At 37.4% G+C, this 18,080-nt stretch overlaps 1 protein-coding gene across 2 annotated transcripts in view; it reads left to right on the top strand.

The window, feature by feature from the left end:
- MTPN (myotrophin) overlaps nucleotides 1–18,080 on the top strand; it is a 59,915-nt gene that overhangs the window by 29,522 nt on the left and 12,313 nt on the right. For both annotated transcript variants that reach the window (XM_002914203.4, XM_034672809.1), the window contains 2 exons: nucleotides 8,149–8,262; nucleotides 9,241–9,324. In XM_002914203.4, the coding sequence (XP_002914249.1) occupies nucleotides 8,149–8,262; nucleotides 9,241–9,324 (198 nt within the window). The remainder of the gene's footprint in view (nucleotides 1–8,148; nucleotides 8,263–9,240; nucleotides 9,325–18,080) is intronic.

Raw genomic sequence — 18,080 nt, 5'->3', positions numbered from 1 at the left:
TGTTAAATGTGGAGAAATTAAGTAGAAAGCTATTCAAGTGAGAACCATTGAGGGCTCTATTAATAAAAGCATTTGGCATTATTGAGTGCTCACTGTGTGCCAGGCACCTTACATTATTTCAGCGAAGCCTCACAACTATCATGTGGTAGGTACTTTCCAAAGTAACACTTGCTGGATTTCCAGGAGGAAATTCCTATGAGAAATCCATCCACCATAATAATTAATACGTACGCATGTGCTGTGTTCACCCATACTCTCCAAATCACCTTAGTGAATACTGTTACTTCTCAGTACAACATTTTATAACATACTATCATAATCAGCAATCACAAATTATTATTGAAGTTTAAAAGTACCATATTAGGCATTGTGGTAGAAATTAAAGAGGTATAAGATGTAGTCTGATTCATAAGGTAGACACAGACCCACAATTCTACTTTTTTGTACCATTAGTGTGCCCAGCACAATGCTAGGAACATGGCTTCTTAGTAAATACTAGTTGATTTATTGATATTAAAGGTCGAATTAGACCATTTCACCAATAATTTTCTAGTCAGATAAGAATTTATCAGTATAACTGAAACTCTTGGTTATTCAGAACAGTGGTACTTGAGAAATGAAGCATGACTGACCTTCACAAATGCTAGTAATGTCATTTAATTTTCAAAATTTGGAAAACCTGTCCACTGTCCAGCCCTAAAATGTCATGCTTCAACATTGGAATAAATGATATTGCTTACAATTTATTCAGTTCTCCCCTTAACATAGAACTCACTGACTTATTAACTGGTCATGCATTATCACATCCTTTTTTTTTTCTTTTAATTCTATGAATAATTTTGATTAGGACCAGGGAAGAATCAGAGAAGGTAGTCTGCAAATGTTAGAATATGGAATAATCTTAGAACTCTTCTTGGGTTCCATTTGATTTAGAATATCACATGGACTTTCTCTTCCCACCATAATCTAAACCCCCTTATTTGAGAGGCACCAGGAGTCAACCTATTCTAAAGCATTTCATAGTCACTATAGTGGTTCCGGATAGAAGGTATTTAATTTAAACTCACTGGAAAATATTGCAGAGTTTATTATGTTTGCCATATTATGTATCTGGAATATGCCATATTTGGAGAAAATAAGAATAGCTTAAAAACAACTTAGAAGAAAAATATGGCAAAATATAATTGTAATAGAATAAAAATCTATTTTGTGTATTTTTAACAACCAACAGGCTTCATGTTTCGATAAAAGAAAGAGAGTAAAATCCAGTAAAACTGGATAGATTATTCTTGTTGAAAGGAAAAGCTAGGCAAGCCGTGATGTGATGACAAATTAGGTTTGTCAGTCTGTGTTACTTCAACTGCATTTGGTAAAAAGAAGCTGTGTGCAGAGTTATTATTTGTGACCTGCATGGTTATTTACACACTTATCATGATGAAAAACATTCTCATAAACACAATATTGCTGCATGGTGAGGTCTTTAAAAATATATGTAAACTTTATACCTGAGGAAGCATTTGTTACTCAAAAAAAATTAATAGTCAAAGTATTTTGATATAGGTATTATTACAGGGCTGTATAAGGATTACTGAACTTACCAGCTCTTAAAATTATATATGATTAAATCATATATAGATCCTCAAATCATATATAGATCCCCAAAATTTGTTATGAAACTCCTGGTAGACGTGGATAAGTCAGGAGAGGAAACAGAGAAGCAGTAGTCAATAATGTGGTGTCCCTGAAGCCAGAAGAGAGTGTGTTTTAAAAAGTAAGAAATGATCCACTTTGTTATTTCTGTGAGGTTAAGGTGAGGACCGAAATAACCTTTGCATTTTGCAACATGGAAGTCACTGACCTCAGCAAAAATGGTTATGGTTTAGTGTTGAGGGTGGAAGTCAGAACAGAAGGTGAGAAATTGGAGCTAGCAAATATAGACAGTGCTTTTGGAAAATTTAGCCATGAGAGGGAGGAGGGAGAACAATAACTGAAAGGTCTAAGGATGGGTCTAAGAGAGGTTATTGTGTTGTATTTTGCTTGTTTAGTGGAAGAGCTGTGCATGGCATATACTGATGAAAAGGAGCCCATAGAGCAGTAGAGGTTGAAAACACAGGCAAGAAAAGAGATAAACAAAGGATTAAGTTTTGTAAAAAAAACAGGAAAGGATGGTATCCAAAACAGAGGTGAGAGTTTGGCTTCCGATAGGAGGAGAGGAGAGAGTTGGTGGTGGTAGGAAGGTGTGGGGGAGGGAAGTTGCTGAGGGAGTGGCTGTCTGAAGACAGTCTTGTGTGTAGAGGTTACAGTGAGGTTATCTGCTGAGACTGAAAGGGAAAGAGAAGGTAGAGAAGTCTGAGGTATATAAAAAGTGAAAGAAATTTAAAATAGTCTCTGTGGAAAGTGGAAAAGCAAGAGAAAAAGGAAAACATGGTAAGATTGTCATGTAATGCCAAGGGACCCCTGGAGATAGTACATCTTCCTTTAGTCCCAGAATCTGGGAGACAAAATTAGGATTAGATTTTTCTTTGTAGCTCATAATGTTTCATTAAATTAGAATCAAGATTACAGAACAGGTGTCTGACTTCCTCTCTGATGATGTCACTAATGCCTAGAGTATGGACAGAGGGTAGGGAGAAAGGAACTGGATAGAGCACTATCTTCCTTCCCTATTTTATCACCACTACTGCAGTTACACCTATCAAGACCGCTGAAAACCTGGTGAAATTATCATTGAAACCCCCCCCACATCAGTAAACACACCATTGATCTCAAGTTGCTGCTATTACTAGATAACTAATGTATTATCCATGTTTGCTTGAAATGGAAGGTGTCATGTATGACCTGCTTCCAAATCTATTACTTGAGAAACCTCACCATTTCTTCATCTAGAGGCTTTATCATATCAACATTTACTGTATGTCGGAAACTATACTAGGCATTGGAGATGCAAAAGTAAATAATAGAGCCATGGTACCTGACCTGTGTTCGTAGAGGATACAGATAGAGGCAGTTTGAGTACAATGTGGTGAGTGTTAACCACAGGGAAATGCAAGGTGCTTTGAGCACACCTGTGAGCTCACATCACTCAGAGCTGAGGTGGTTAGAGATGACTCTCCACGGGCAGTTGTATTAAAGCCTGCTTCTAAAGGATTAGTGGGCATTAACTAAACAAAGGAGGGGGGTATGGGGAGGGGAAATGGGGGTACTGGGGGAGGAATGCTGTGAGAATTGAAGTTGAAAGGGTAGTCACCAGATAGATCACTCCAGATCTTCTGAAGTATGTTGTTTAGACATTATTCTCTGGGAACAATGAATAGCCATCAGATGACTTTTTAAAAGGGAATGATGTGATCACAGTTCGTGTTTAGCAAGCTCCCTGTAGTTGCAGAGTAAAGAATGGAGTAGACAAAATAGTGCTAAAAGGTAGGATATTGATAAGGATGTTTTTTCCAGCAATTCAGACAATTGTTTTGATCTCTGAAGCCCACCCAGCTGGTTGGGGGTCACATTGATCCTCTCTCATCCCGCTTTAAAACTTCTGGTTCCATGTAGTTAGTTGAGGTATAGGATGTAAGGCCACAGTTTTTCCTTCAGCACTAACAGTGAAGGAACTTGACCTCAACTAGCTTTTGCTCTTGAACACTCCCACAAAGATTATGAGTCACCCTTGTTCTCATCCTATCTCAAATATTGCTTTGTTAGCAGCCCATTTTGTAAGAATAGAGCTACAGAGGTTTGATTTCAGGAAAATCTTTTACTGAGGTATAATTGAAATACAACAAACTACACATATTTAAAGTGTACAGTTTGGTAAGTTTTGACATGTGTATACCTGTGAAATCATCTCCACAGTCAAGGTAATGAACACCTCCATTACCGTCACTGCTCTTTTGTAATCCTGCCCTCCTATTGTCCCTCCCCTCTCCTTCCCCCAGGCAACCACTGATCTGCTTTCTTTCACTATAGTGATAACAGTTTGCATATTTTGGGGTTTTTTAAAGATTTTATTTATTTGAGGGAGAGAGAGAAGGAGCAGGGGGAGGGGAAGAGGGAGAGGGAGAAGCCAGACTCCCCTCTGAGCAGGGAGCCCAGTGCAGCAGAACTCCAGGATCATGACCTGATCCAAAGGCAGATGCTTAACCGACTGAGCCACCCAGGCACCCCAAAAGTTTGCATATTTTATAATTTTATGGCAATGCTGTACTTTCTTGATTACTTCATTTTTAGTAATTCTTGAAATCAGGTAGTACTAGCCTTCCAGCTTGTCCTTTTTTAAAGTGGTTTTGGCTAGTCCGGATTCTTTGCATTTCTAGATGATATTTAGGATCAGTTTGTTAGTTTCTTTAAAAAGCCTCCTGTGGTTTTGACTGGTATTGTGTTGAATCTACACATCAGTTTGGGGAGAATTGACATCTCTACAGTCCTGAGCCTTCCAACCCACAAACATGGTATATCTCTCCATTTCTTTAAGGTCCTCTATAATTTCAATAATTTTTAGTAGTTTTTGGTGTATATTTCACATTTTTGTTAATTTATCACTAAGTATTTCATATCTTTGGATGCTCTTGTAAATAATACTGATTTTACTTCTGATTTGCAATTACTCATTGCTAATATACAAAAATGCAGTTGATTTTATATATTGTTTTGTCCTGAAACACTGGTAAAGTTACTTACTAGTTCTAGTAGCTTTTTGGTAGATTCCATGGAATTTTCTACATAGATGATCACGTCACCTGCAAATAAAGACACTTTTACTTTTTTTTCCCCCAAAATGGAATTTTTTTTCTTGCCTAATTGCATTGGTTAGAACTTCAGTACTGTGTTGAGTAGAATTGATAAAAACAGAGATGTCTTATCTTGTTCCTGATTTTTAGGGGCAAAGCATTCAGTATGTCACCAATGAAGTATGTTAGTTGTAGTTAATTTTTTTTTTGGAAGCCCCTTATTAGGCCAGGGAAATTTTCTTCTTTCCATAGTTAGCTGAGTTTTTATCAGGAAGGGATGTAGGGTTTTGTCAGATGCTTTTTCACCTACCGAAATGATCATATGGTTTTTCTTTTCTGATTTGTTGAAATGGTGAATTATGTTGACTGACTTTTCAAATATTTAACCAACTTTGTATTCCTGGGATAAACTTTTGGTCATGGTTATATTCTTTTCATATATTTGTGGGTTCAGTTTGCTAAAATTTTGTTTAGAACTTGTGTTCATGAAGGATATTAGCCTGTAGCGTTCTTTTGTTGTAGTGTTCTTTTGTGTCCTCTTTGTTTGCATTTTGAAGAGTAATGCTGACCTCATAAAATGAGTGGAAGTGCTCCTATCTTCTGGAAGAGTTGGTATTACCCTTTTTCTTAAATGTTTGGTAAAATTTGCCGGTGTAGCCCCCTAGGGCCTGGGAGTCTCTTTGTGGGAAGGTAATCAGTAAAATCTGATATTAGCACTTTGTGTTTGCACTCTTTATTTTTCAGATCACTCTGGTTAGAGATTTATCAATTGTATTGATCTCGGAGAATCAGCTTTTGATTTCTATTACTTTTTTGTTTTCTGTTTCATTAGTTCCTGCTCTTCTATTCTTGTGTCTGGCTTACTTTGAATTTGACTTTGCTTTTTAAAAATAAACTTTATTTTTTGGAGCATACTTAGGTTCACAGCAAAATTGAGCAGAAGGTATAGGGATTTCCATAAACCTTTTTTCTACTCCCTAGTTTTAAGTTTTTATTTAAATTCCAGTTAACATACAGTGTAATGTTAGTTTCATGTGTACAGTATAGTGATTCAGCACTTCCATACATCACCCAGGGCTCATCTCAAGTGTGGTCCTTAATCCCCATCACCTATTTCACTCATCCCCCCACCCACCTCCACTCTGGTAACCATCAGTTTGTTCTCTGTAGTTAAGGGTCTGTTTCTTGGTTTGCCCCTCTCTTTCTCTTTTTTTTTTTTTTTAACCTATGTCAGTTTTTTTGTTTGTTTTTGCTTGTTTGTTCTTAAATTCCACATGAGTAAAATCATATGGTATTTGTCTTTCTCTAGCCAATTTATTTCACTTAGCATAATACTATCTAGTTTGGTTGTGTGTGTGTGTGTGTGTGTGTGTGTGTAATACTCTCTAGTTTTTTAGGTGAAAGTACAAAAATTATTTTGAGGCCTTGCGACTTTTCCACTATAGGTCTTTGTACTATAACTTTCTCTATAAGTAAGTACAGCTTTTGCAAAGGCTCCGCAGAAGAGGATCCTTTCTTCCCTGTCAGTCACATGAAGCCTCTCTGATACTGTCATTTTTTGTCTGCTAAAGAAAGAACTGTAAAAACAGTGTCTGCAGGGATAAAGGAGAAAGTTTAAACTCACAACTCGATTTCATATGCATTTTCCATACTTAACACTAAGCGGGGAAGGAAGATGCCACTTATTTTGATTCAAGAAAATATATTTTTGACAGTCATTACTACAAGCAATACTTTCTTTTCAGTGAAAACACCTATCTAGTTAATGCTCTCTAGTTAATGTTAATAATGGAAAGGAAATATTAATAATGTAAGGAAAACTAGTTATATTTGAGTATCGTTGAAGCAGTATCTCCATTTGCCTCAAAGCCTCCCACTTGTGAGCTGTGAATAAAGGCTACGGTGGCACACCAAGTTGCCCTTACTATTTGTTTCTGAATAGCCAGTATATTACATTAAATCATACCTTTAAATTTCAACCATTATGCAGAAACATGCCTTAACTCAATTTTGGATAGTCTTTTAGTGCCATATAAACCAACATCAGGGAGCCACAGAAATAATAGTTAACCTTTATTAAACATTTTACTCTGTGTCAGAAACTATGCTTAATGATGCACTAAAACCTTGTAGGGTCTAAGCATTTTTATTCCCATTTTACAGATAAGGAAACAGATTTGGAAAGTAACCAGTCTCAGGTCCCAAATAAGTAGAAAAGTTGGAGCTTCAACCCCGTCTCCGGTGACTAAGCATGTTGAACACTTTTCTTCTAAATCCATATAGAGGGTGTTTTGAAGGAACAGCTTGTAATGGCCATGGAATGATAGGGTTCTGAACATTCTGATTCAGAATCTGGCTTGATGAGTTGACCAAACCAAGATAAGTGACTCGTATAGTAGAGAAAATAAATTCCTTCAGACCTGTTGCTACTCTGCAACCTGAACTTTGCTTAAGAAAGGACAAATATTGAATTGGAGGCAACATGGTGGTTTAGAAAGACAATGAGTTTAGATCTCTCTTGTTACTAAGCCACAGTAAAAAGTTAACCGCTTTTAGCTTCAGACTTTTCATTTATTAAGTGGAGATTTTCTCCTTGTAGGTTGGTTTGAAGATCAGAGAGTATGTGTCTAGCACAGTGCCAGGCCTGACCAGTAAAGAGGCTGGTTGTATTTATTATTGTTAGGATCTTCTCAATGAATGAAAACTTTTTTGAAGCCTTAAGTTCATTTTCTAACATGACCCACTCCACCAAGATTAAGTCCTGTTCTTCAGTATTTGTATAGCACTGAATTCCTTTCCTTCATAGCAGTTATATTTTGACATTAATTATGTGATTATTTGATTAATGTCTGCCTCCCCACACTAGATGGTTAGCTCCATGCAGTCAGAAGCCATGTCTGATTTTGTTCACCTTTGTCTTCTCTGTGCACAGTGCCTGCCATATAGCAGGGCTTTAGTAAATGTTAAATGAAGGAAATGATTCTTAGTAGCAGTACTGACTACCTTGTGATAATGATGTCTACTTCCTTCAAAATAATGATGCTTTTCCTTGAATTACAATACATGTCCTGTGATCTGCCTAAACTCTCAGTATTTGAACTTACCAGTTTTCTGTGGCCCCATCCTGACATTATGCTGACTGAACTCCCTAGAAATAGAGCACAGTAACATATTTCATGACAGCATTATTGTCTTTTGTTTTCAGTTTGACTAGTCATGATTGAATTATCTTCATACTGCGTGTGTGCTACTGTGCAGAATTTGATTTCAACTTCTTGGTTACTTATTTCACTTCGCAGGAAATGTAATTGTTTCATGAAACTCTTAAACCTTAAGAAGGGAAAAATCCCAGGTATCTCATGTCCCACCCATCTTCAGTCTACCATCTATCTAAAAATCATTTTCATTTGGCTTCTCTTATAAGGGAGAAGATGTCAACCGGACACTAGAAGGTGGAAGGAAGCCTCTTCATTATGCAGCAGACTGTGGGCAGCTTGAAATCCTGGAATTTCTGCTTCTGAAAGGAGCAGATATTAATGTATGTAAAGAACATTGTCATTTTATTTTTTTTTAAAGATTTTATTTATTTGTCAGAGAGAGAGAGCACAAGCAGGGGGAGCGTCAGGCAGAGGGAAAAGCAGGCTCCCTGCTGAGCAAGGAGCCTGATGCAGGACTAGATCCCAGGACCCCAGGATCATGACCTGAGCTAAAGGCAGACACTTAATGGACTGAGCCACCCAGGTGTCCCAAGAACATTGTCATTTTAGAAAAAATTCCTGTTGTATGCCTGGGGTAATTATTTTCTACAGACTTATAAGAATATAGTCTGAAATATATCAAATTTCCTGTAACTTAGAAATATATAATTGGGATTTTTTTTTTTTATATAAGCAGCACAAACAGACTTTTTAAAACTATCTAGAGTTAGCAAGTGGCTGTCATGCATGGAGGATAGGACTCTGCAGTCAGAGGATAAATCCAAATTGGAGTTTTGGACAAAGGTCAATAGGCAGATGGTCAGACAGGAGCAGTCATCTCCCGGCACTTGCCTTTTGTAGCTTTTCAGAGTTTTGGAAACATGTTTAACCATGACAGCAATGAGATCCACTGTGCACATTTCAGGGGACACCATGTCACCTGGCCCCATTGTGGCGGTCTTTTACCTCTTCAGTGGCCAGTTCTACCCACCTCTTCCCTTCCTGGACCTCACTGGCATTCCTACGATAGTGAGGACCTGGGTCTCGAAGAGGTTAAATAACTAGTCAGTACAGTAAGTGGCAGAGCCAAGGTTTGAGCTGAAGTCAAAGCGCTGCGCCCTCTGCTTCACTGCGCTGATGCCCAAGGAGACGCTGCTTACGGGCTTGGGCCTTGGCAGCTCTCTAGACGGCAGGGAACTTGTGGCTGTGAAGTGATTTTGTGTAACAAGGCAAATAGGGTAACATTAATAGTTCTCTAAATCTAGAAAGAAGGAAGAAGTTGAAAAATAAAGTGGTTTTTTTATCTCATTGTTTCATAGGCTCCAGATAAACATCATATCACCCCTCTTCTGTCTGCTGTCTATGAAGGTCATGTTTCCTGTGTGAAATTGCTTCTGTCAAAGGTGAGGTCACTTGCTAATTGTTTTTAAGTTTTTATTTAAAATTCCACTTGGTTGATATGTAGTGTCATATTAGATTCAGGTGTACAATACAGCGATTCAACACTTGCATACAAACCCGGTGCTCCTCGCGACGAGTGCCCTCCTTCATCCCCATCACCTATTTCCCCCATCCCCTCCCTCCCTGCTGGTAACCCATCAGTTGGTTCTTTGTAGTTGAGCCTGTTTCTTTGTTTGTCTCTTCCCCCCCCTTTGCTCATTTGTTTCTTAAATTCCACAGATGAGTGAAGTCATATGGTATTTGTTTTTCTCTGACTCATTTTGCTTAGCGTAGTGTTCTCTAACTCCATCTATATTGTTGCAAATGGCAAGATTTCATTCTTTTTATGGATGAATAATATTCCATCTTATCCTTTCATCGCTGGATGAAGACAATGCGGCTGTAAACATTGGGGTGTGTGTATTGCTTTGAATTAGTATTTTTGTATTTTTTGGATAAATACCTAGTAGTGCAATTGCTGAATCATAGAGTAGTTGTATTTTTAACTTTTTGAGGAACCTCCATACGGTTTTCCAGAGTGGCTGCCCCAGTCCGCATTCCCACTAACAGTGTGCGAGAGTTCCCCTTTCTTCACATCCTCACCAACACCGGTTATTTCTTGTGTTGATTTTAGCGATTCTGACAGGTGTGAGGTGATATCTCATTGTAATTTTGAATTGCATTTCCCTGATGAAAAGATGTTTAGGGGCGCCTGGGTGGCACAGCGGTTAAGCGTCTGCCTTCGGCTCAGGGCGTGATCCCGGCATTGTGGGATCGAGCCCCATGTCAGGCTCCTCTGCTATGAGCCTGCTTCTTCCTCTCCCTCTCCCCCTGCTTGTGTTCCCTCTCTCGCTGGCTATCTCTCTCTCTGTCGAATAAATAAATAAATAAAATCTCTTAAAAAAAAAAAAAAGATGTTTAACATCATCCATCATGTGTCCGTTGGCCATCTGGATGTCTTCTTTGGAAAAAATGTCAGCTCATGTCTTCCCATTTTTAGTCAGATTGTTCGGTTTTGGGGTTTTATAAGTCCTTTATATATTTTGGATACTGATCCTTTATCAGATATGTCATTTGCCTTTTATAGGCTGCCTTTTAGTTTTGTTGTTTTCCTTTGCTGTGCAGGAGCTTTTTATTTTAATGTCCCAGTAGTTTATTTGTGCTTTTGCTTCCCTTGCCTCAGGAGACATGTCTAGAAAGATGCTATGACCTATGTCAAAGAAATTACTGCCTGTGTTCTCTTGTAGGAATTTGATGGTTTCCTGTCTCACATTTAGGTTTTTCATCCATTTTGAATTTATTTTTGTGTATGGTATAAGAATGTGGTCCAATTTCTTTATGTTGCTGTCCAGTTTTCCCAACACCATTTGTTGAAGACATGGTCTTTTTCCCATTGGATAGTCTTTCCTGCTTTGTCGAAGATTAATTGACCATATAATTGTGGGTTCATTTCTGGGTTTTCTGTTCTGTTCCGTTGATCTATGTGTCTGTTTTTGGGCCGGTACCTTACTCCTTTGGTTACTACGGCTTTGTTGTAGAGCTTGAAGTCTGGAATTGTAGATCCTTCCAGCTTTTTCTTTTTTCAGTGTTGCTTTGGTTATTTGGGGTCTTTTGTGGTTCCATACAAATTTTAGGATTCTTTGGTCTAGCAACAAATCCAAATCCCTATGACTTTGTTCTAGCTCTGTGAATCATGCTGTTGGTACTTTGATAGGAATTGCATTAAATGTGTAGATTGCTTTGGGTGGTATAGACATTTTAACAGTATTTGTTCTTCCAATGCATGAGCGTGGAATATCTTTCCATTTGTGTCATCTTCAATTTCTTTCATCAGTGTTTTATGGTTTTCAGAGTACAGGTCTTTCACCTCTTGGTTGGGTTTATTCCTAGGTATCCGATTATTTTTTGTACTCAGTTGCTAATTTTTATTGTTTTTTCCATTACTGTGTGACTGTTGAAGCTAAGTATTTGGTCACTTAAATTGTGTGTGGCATCAGAGACAGAAAACTAGAGGCAGTATTTAAAATTGAGGTCTAGAACAAATGTTATTCCAAATAGCTGGTCCACAAACCGTTACCAGTTCATGGTGGGTAAGGATCTTGGGCTAGAATTTAAATCAGTCCCGTCTTCTTCATCAAGAGTATCTTGCTATGAAAAAACAAGTTAGCTGAACTAAGCATTATACTTAGTGATGTAGATAATGTTGTCCTGGACTACTAACAAACAGTTTGGTACCAGGTTCACAGACCACTCTTTGAGTAGCCTTAGTATGAAATTTGTAAGCTTCATTTTCTATAGTACATGCTGAGTAGATTATTAGGGGCAGTTTGCTCTAAATAAGGGCCTTCCAAGTCATCTGGTGTCTTGATATGCTTGGAGTCCTGGTAAGTTTGGAATTTTCTAGTGTTAACTCTTTTTTTTTTTTTTTAAAGATTTTATTTATTTATTTATTCGACAGAGATAGAGACAGCCAGCAAGAGAGGGAACACAAGCAGGAGGAGTGGGAGAGGAAGAAGCAGGCTCATAGCAGAGGAGCCTGACGTGGGGCCTCGATCCCATAATGCCGGGATCACGCCCTGAGCCGAAGGCAGATGCTTAACCGCTGTGCCACCCAGGCGCCCCTTTCTAGTGTTAACTCTTAGATGTAGTTCAAATTCCAGTCTCAACAACCCAGTCAGTTGCAACCATTCTAGCTGTATTAGATGGAACCTGCAAATGATGGAAGATAAGAAATCTTTATAAAATAAGGCACCAATATTAATCCCAAGCTTATCATTTCATGGCATACTCTAGAAAATGCTGTTTATATGCTATAAATATTGCCCCTAGTTTTCTGTCTCTGATACCACACACAATTTAACTGACCAACCAAATACTTAGCTTAAGCAGTCACACAGTAATGGAAAAAAACAATAAAAATTATAAGATCTGCTAAAGGAAGATACAGAAATTGAGTAAATGTACATAAAGCATTTTCCCACAGTACCTGATGCATAAGTGTTCAGTAAATAGCTTTTATTTTGACTAAGACTAACGAGGATTTTATGCTTAACTCTTTAAATCTTTAAAATCTTTAAAAACTCTTTATTGATAATTTTTTAAACTGTGAAAGCAATTAATTCAGGTTCTCTAAAACTAGGGTTTTTTTCCCCATAGGTGCTTGTTAAACACCATTACTGAATTTCTTTAAGTGTGTGGTTGTTACTGGTTTGGGGTTGGGTTTTTATTTTGTGAGAGGGGGTATAAATCAACAGTAATTTTTAGATACTACACATTATACTGATATGAATGATGTGGTTCTCCCAAAGCCAAAACAAATGAAAATATTCTTGGTCACTGCAGTGGATCCAGAATCTGTGGTAGGATGTGCTCACAAAGATTTCTAGTCACTCTGTCCTACTCTTCCCCCCACATCCATGAAAAGTTTTCTTTTTTTTAAGCTGACAGCTTCTGGAAGTCTTCCTTTTATCACTACTTTGTGAATTGTTTTCCACTGCCCCACCTGTTTTTGAGTCTGCCAGAATGCAAGGCTTGATGGCTGACTCCCTTGCTATGGGAAGCTCAGAATGAAAAAACCTATTTTTCTCCTCCAAAAAAAAATAAAATAAAATACCTTTGGAAAGTACGGGATCACCCATAGCATCCCTGGGAGAATATTTTTGCTTAACCATATTCAAAACTGGTTGTCGCAGGCTACAGTATTGATTTACAGTTTGTTAAAGATTTATGTAATTCCAATATTTTATTAGTTAGTTAGAACTCTTGATACTGCACGTAACTAAACCCAGCTCAGGTAGGCTTAAACAGTAAAAAGATCTTGTTGACTCACATAACAACAGTTGAGGCACACAGCCTGACCCTGGGCTTAAGCCACATTACCAGGATCTCATTTCTCTTTGCTTCTCAGCTCTGTTCCTCAGCAGATAGGTTGAGGCCAGGGGAATTAAATTAAGTCCATGCTAAGTGTATAGTAAAAGAAACAGTAATAATACTGTCTTGTGTTTTTGAAAATTACTGAGTAAGTCTTAAAAGTTCTCATCACAAGAAAAAAACTAGGTGAGGGGCAATAGATGTTAACTTTGTGGTAATCATTTTGTAATATATGCATGTATCAAATCATTGTGGTATACGCCTTAAACTAATACAAATGTTATATGTCAATTACAGCCCAAAATATAAATTCATAAGTCAGAATAAAACAAGATTTTTCCTCCCCTTTTGTCCCTCTTTCCCTGATAGTTTTCTACCCAGCTAAGATTTTGTTCTCTGAAAATAAAAACCTAATTAAAACTAAAAAGATATCCTTTTTAGCTTAGGCTCTGATGATTTATTAAATGAGATACTCCTGTCTCAAACTCTGTATTTCTTTCCGATCCTCATAGTACGATTATTGTTATGCTAGAGAAGTCCCAGACTATCGTTGGTATTCCTTATTTCCAGAGCAGGATGCTCCAGGTCATTGAGACATGACTGTACGATTCCATTGTTAAAGAATCTCCTGCCTTGATTTGCATGTACATTAGGCCCTAATATGTTTTTTAGAAGGGTCTCTAATTATATACACTGTTGCTACCATTATTGATTGTAAGTTGAGTTGTTTGACTTTTAACTAGCTTATTTTTTTCTTTTACTTGTGACTGTAATACTGTTCTTTGTGTCTGAGCCTTGATTTTTGAAGTGACATTCAGAGATGGCTCTGTTAATGGCAGATCAATTGTACCCATGCAGAGCTGTTATTTTGGGTGAAAGGGTTTTTTTATGAAAGCAGAGTAGTAAAATTTAGTTCTGCTTTTTCAAAATTACTTTGATTTTTTATTATTGCATAAGCTTCTTTAATGGATACCCTATAGTTTTGTTAGCCAAATATTGTTTTGGAAATTGATTGTGCTCTTTCGAAAATCCTTAGTTGCTAAAATAAGGCTATTCCAGAGCATTTTTTTGGTTACAATCAATGTTTGTATTATGAAATCTGGTTCTGCCTTTTATCAAAAGTTTGAATCCTTATGGATTATTATGAACTTAAAGTTTACCAAGTTGATATTATCCAGCTGGCATCTCATTAGTATAGGAAAAAAGCCAAAGTAAATGAAGTTAAAAACTCAGTATCATCACAACTAATAGGGGTAAAAGGAAGAACCACAAAAACAAATGAAAGAGGATTGCTAGAATATTCAGAATCAAACTATGTGATATACTAGATCACTTACTGGATAAGTTTTTGTCTCTAATCCAGTGGAAGATGGAGTTTATGACAAAAGTGGGAATTAACATTTAATTCTTGATTGTTCATATAGCAAAAGAAACAACATCTGTGGAGAACATAGTATGTACTAAGCACTTTGTTTATATAATCTTTAATTTCTGTCAACCCAAATACATAGGTATAATTATCTCCATATTATGGATAAGGAAACCATTTGGCTCAGGGAGGTTAAATATCTACCTAACAAACATCCAACGAAATATAATGGAATTGAGATTTGTTCCAGGATTATGACTCAGAAGTCCATGTTCTTTCTACTGCTTAAGATTGCCTATCAGAATTACAGTCAGGGACAGTTGTGAGAAACAGAACATGTATATTTCTGTAGGTAAAAGTTATTTGGCCTGAATTTTTTTCTTTTCTGAGCTAGTAATAATTAAAAAAAGATCAATACCTGTGGAACTTCCACTTCAAGATTGAGGTATGAGCACATGCCATGGTATCCACTTTTTGCCCTCCTATGACAGAAACGAGGTTTTTAAAATGAATGTATCAATATTTGCTTTGAAACAGAGAAGAAATTAGAGTGAATCCTTCAGACACAGAAAGCAGAAGGGATTGGGTTGAAGAAGGAACCATCTCTTGAAATGAGCAAGAGAGTATTGTTAGAAAAGGTAGGAGCTGATCCAAGTCTGCTCCAAGCCCAGAAGTGGTCAGTACCCTGAGTAACAAAGAAGTGAAGATTTGGATGCACTTCAAATTAAAACCAAAGAGAAAAAGTGAGATGTAAGAAGGATGATGATCAAGAAATTACTATGTGAATAAATCTAAGTGAATATATAAAATACAAAACAAACACTAAAGTTTAAAAAAATAGCTACTATAGAATTGTTAAATGATAACTTATAAGATGAAAAGGAGTACATGAAAAACGTATGTAAAACTGGGGTGAAGAGACAAGGACACAGATGATGAAACAGGTTAAAATGCAGGCTCAAGAAGCATCCTGGGAAATGTAGCAGTAGCAGAAAAGGAAGAAGCCCAAGCAAGAGTGTGAAAGAGACTTCTGTGCTAGAGGAGTGGCAACCAGACAGCACAGTGGTCAATAAAAAGGCCGAGCCTAATCGACGTCAGCCTGTTTTTATCAAAGCAAAACAGACTGTTGAAGTAGATACCGTTTTGAATTGTAATTTTCTCATTGAATAAGGTTTTTTGTTTTGTTGTTTTGCCCTAAAAAATCTCAAGCAGGAAATTTTGGGAATAAAAGGAATATTTAAAAGGTGATAAAAATATCCTATAATCCCGGGGCGCCTGGGTGGCACAGCAGTTAAGCGTCTGCCTTCGGCTCAGGGCATGATCCCGGCGTTGTGGGATTGAGCCCCACATCAGGCTCTTCCGCTATGAGCCTGCTTCTTCCTCTCCCACTCCCCCTGCCTGTGTTCCCTCTCTCACTGGCTGTCTCTATCTCTGTCCAATAAATAAATAAAATCTTTTTTTAAAAAATCCTATAATCCAGAGATTGGCACACTTTTTCTTAGAGGGTCATGTATGGCTTTGCAGACCACATGGTCACTGTAGCTCTAATGCTGCCATGGACAAACTAGAACAAGTACTGAAATTTGTATGGAATCACAGAAAACATGAATAGCCAAGGCAGTCTTGAGAAGGAACAAAGCTGGAGGCATCACAACCCCAGATTTCAAGATACATACTACAAAGCTATAATGAAACAGTATGGTACTGTCACAGAAATACACACATCTGTTCAGTACACCGGAATGGAGCCCAGAAACAAACTCATGCTTAATATGGTCAATAAACCTATGACTGAGGATGCAAGAATATACAATGAGGAAAAGAAAGTCTCTTCAATAAAAATGCTGAGAAAACTGCACAATTACAAACAAAAACTGGACCACTTTCTTACATCAAGTGCAAAAAATAAACTCAAAATGGAGTAATGACCTGAAAGACCTGAAATAAATTTCCAAAAAAGAAAACCCAAAAAACATAGTTATCTCTTTGACATTGCCTTAGCAACATTTTTCTAAGGCAAGGGAAACAAAAATAAACTATGGTAACTGCACCAAAATAAAAGCCTTTGCACAGTGAAAGACGCTATTAACAAAATGAAAAGGCAACCTACCGAATGAGAGAAGATTTACAAATGATATATTCAGTAAGGGATTAATATCCAAATTATATAAACTTAAACTCAGCACCCAAAACACCCAAAGAACGCATATATAGGATGCCAACAGACACATGAAACGATGTTCAACATCACTAATCATTAGAGAAGTGTAAATCAAAGGCACAATGAGATAATAATACCTTATACCAGTCAGAATGGCTAGTATCAAAAAGATAAGGAATAACAAATGTTGTCGAGGACACAGGAAAAAAAAAAAACCTGTTGTGCACTGTTGGTGGGAATGTAAATTGGTACAGCCATTGTAGGATACAGTATGGAGGTTTCTTAGAAAAATTAGAAATAGCATATGATCCGATAATTCTACTACTGGGTATTTACCCAGAGAAGACTAAAACACTAACAAGGAAAGGTATGTGCACTCCTGTGTTCATTGCAGCATTATTTACAGTAGCCAAGATGTGGAAGCAGTCTAGTGTCCATAGATGAATGGATAAATGAGATACACACACGCATATACACAATGGAAAATTACTCAGCCGTAAAAAGGAAAGAAATCTTGCCATTTGCAACAACATGGACATATCTAGAGGGAATAATGCTAAGTGAAATCAGAGAAAGACAACATATGATTCCGCTTACATGTGGGATGTAACAAGCAAAACAAAAAAGCATAAACAGACCCATAATTACAGAGAACTGATGGTTGTCAGAGAGAAGGGGGTAGGAGGATGGGCAAAATGGGTGCAGGGAGTGGGACCCAGTACAGGCTTCCAGTGATGGAATGTGTACGTCACGGGGATGAAAGGTACAGCACAGGAATATAGTCGGTGGCATTGTGATAGGGCTGGATGGTGACAGATGGTAGCTACGCTTGCGGTGACCAAACCATAACCTATAGAGTTGTCCAGCCACTATGTTGGGTACCTGAAACTCACGAAACATTGTGTGTCAACTATAATTTTAAAAAGCTGCCGTAGACTCACAAAAATGACAAGCATGGCTGCATTCCAGTAAAACTTTACTTACAAAAACAAGCATCTGGGTGATAGTTTGCAGACTCCTGTTCTAGCTCATGAATAGTTTGGAATTTATAGCACACATCATTTTAAAACTCTAGCCCTCAGTGGGAAAATGATCTTTCCTAAGTAATGCAAGTTGAGAATGTATCTATCATTCCGGATGCTTTTATTCACCTGTGCTAATGCTTATTTGTTGAGAAGTTTTATTAATGCAGCCAAACGAGCTTGTAGGGCAGTGATTTGGAATTTTGATTGTTTATTACTGAACTGATCTTTCTAAAATCTCATCTGCCTGAATAATAGCGACATTTCATGAACACATTATTTAGAAGAGAGTTAATC

The sequence above is a fragment of the Ailuropoda melanoleuca genome, chromosome 1, assembly GCF_002007445.2.
Source record: "Ailuropoda melanoleuca isolate Jingjing chromosome 1, ASM200744v2, whole genome shotgun sequence".
Lineage (NCBI taxonomy): Eukaryota > Metazoa > Chordata > Mammalia > Carnivora > Ursidae > Ailuropoda > Ailuropoda melanoleuca.
The sequence above is the reverse complement of the archived record's forward strand: the minus strand, read 5'-3'. Positions and strand labels throughout refer to the sequence as shown.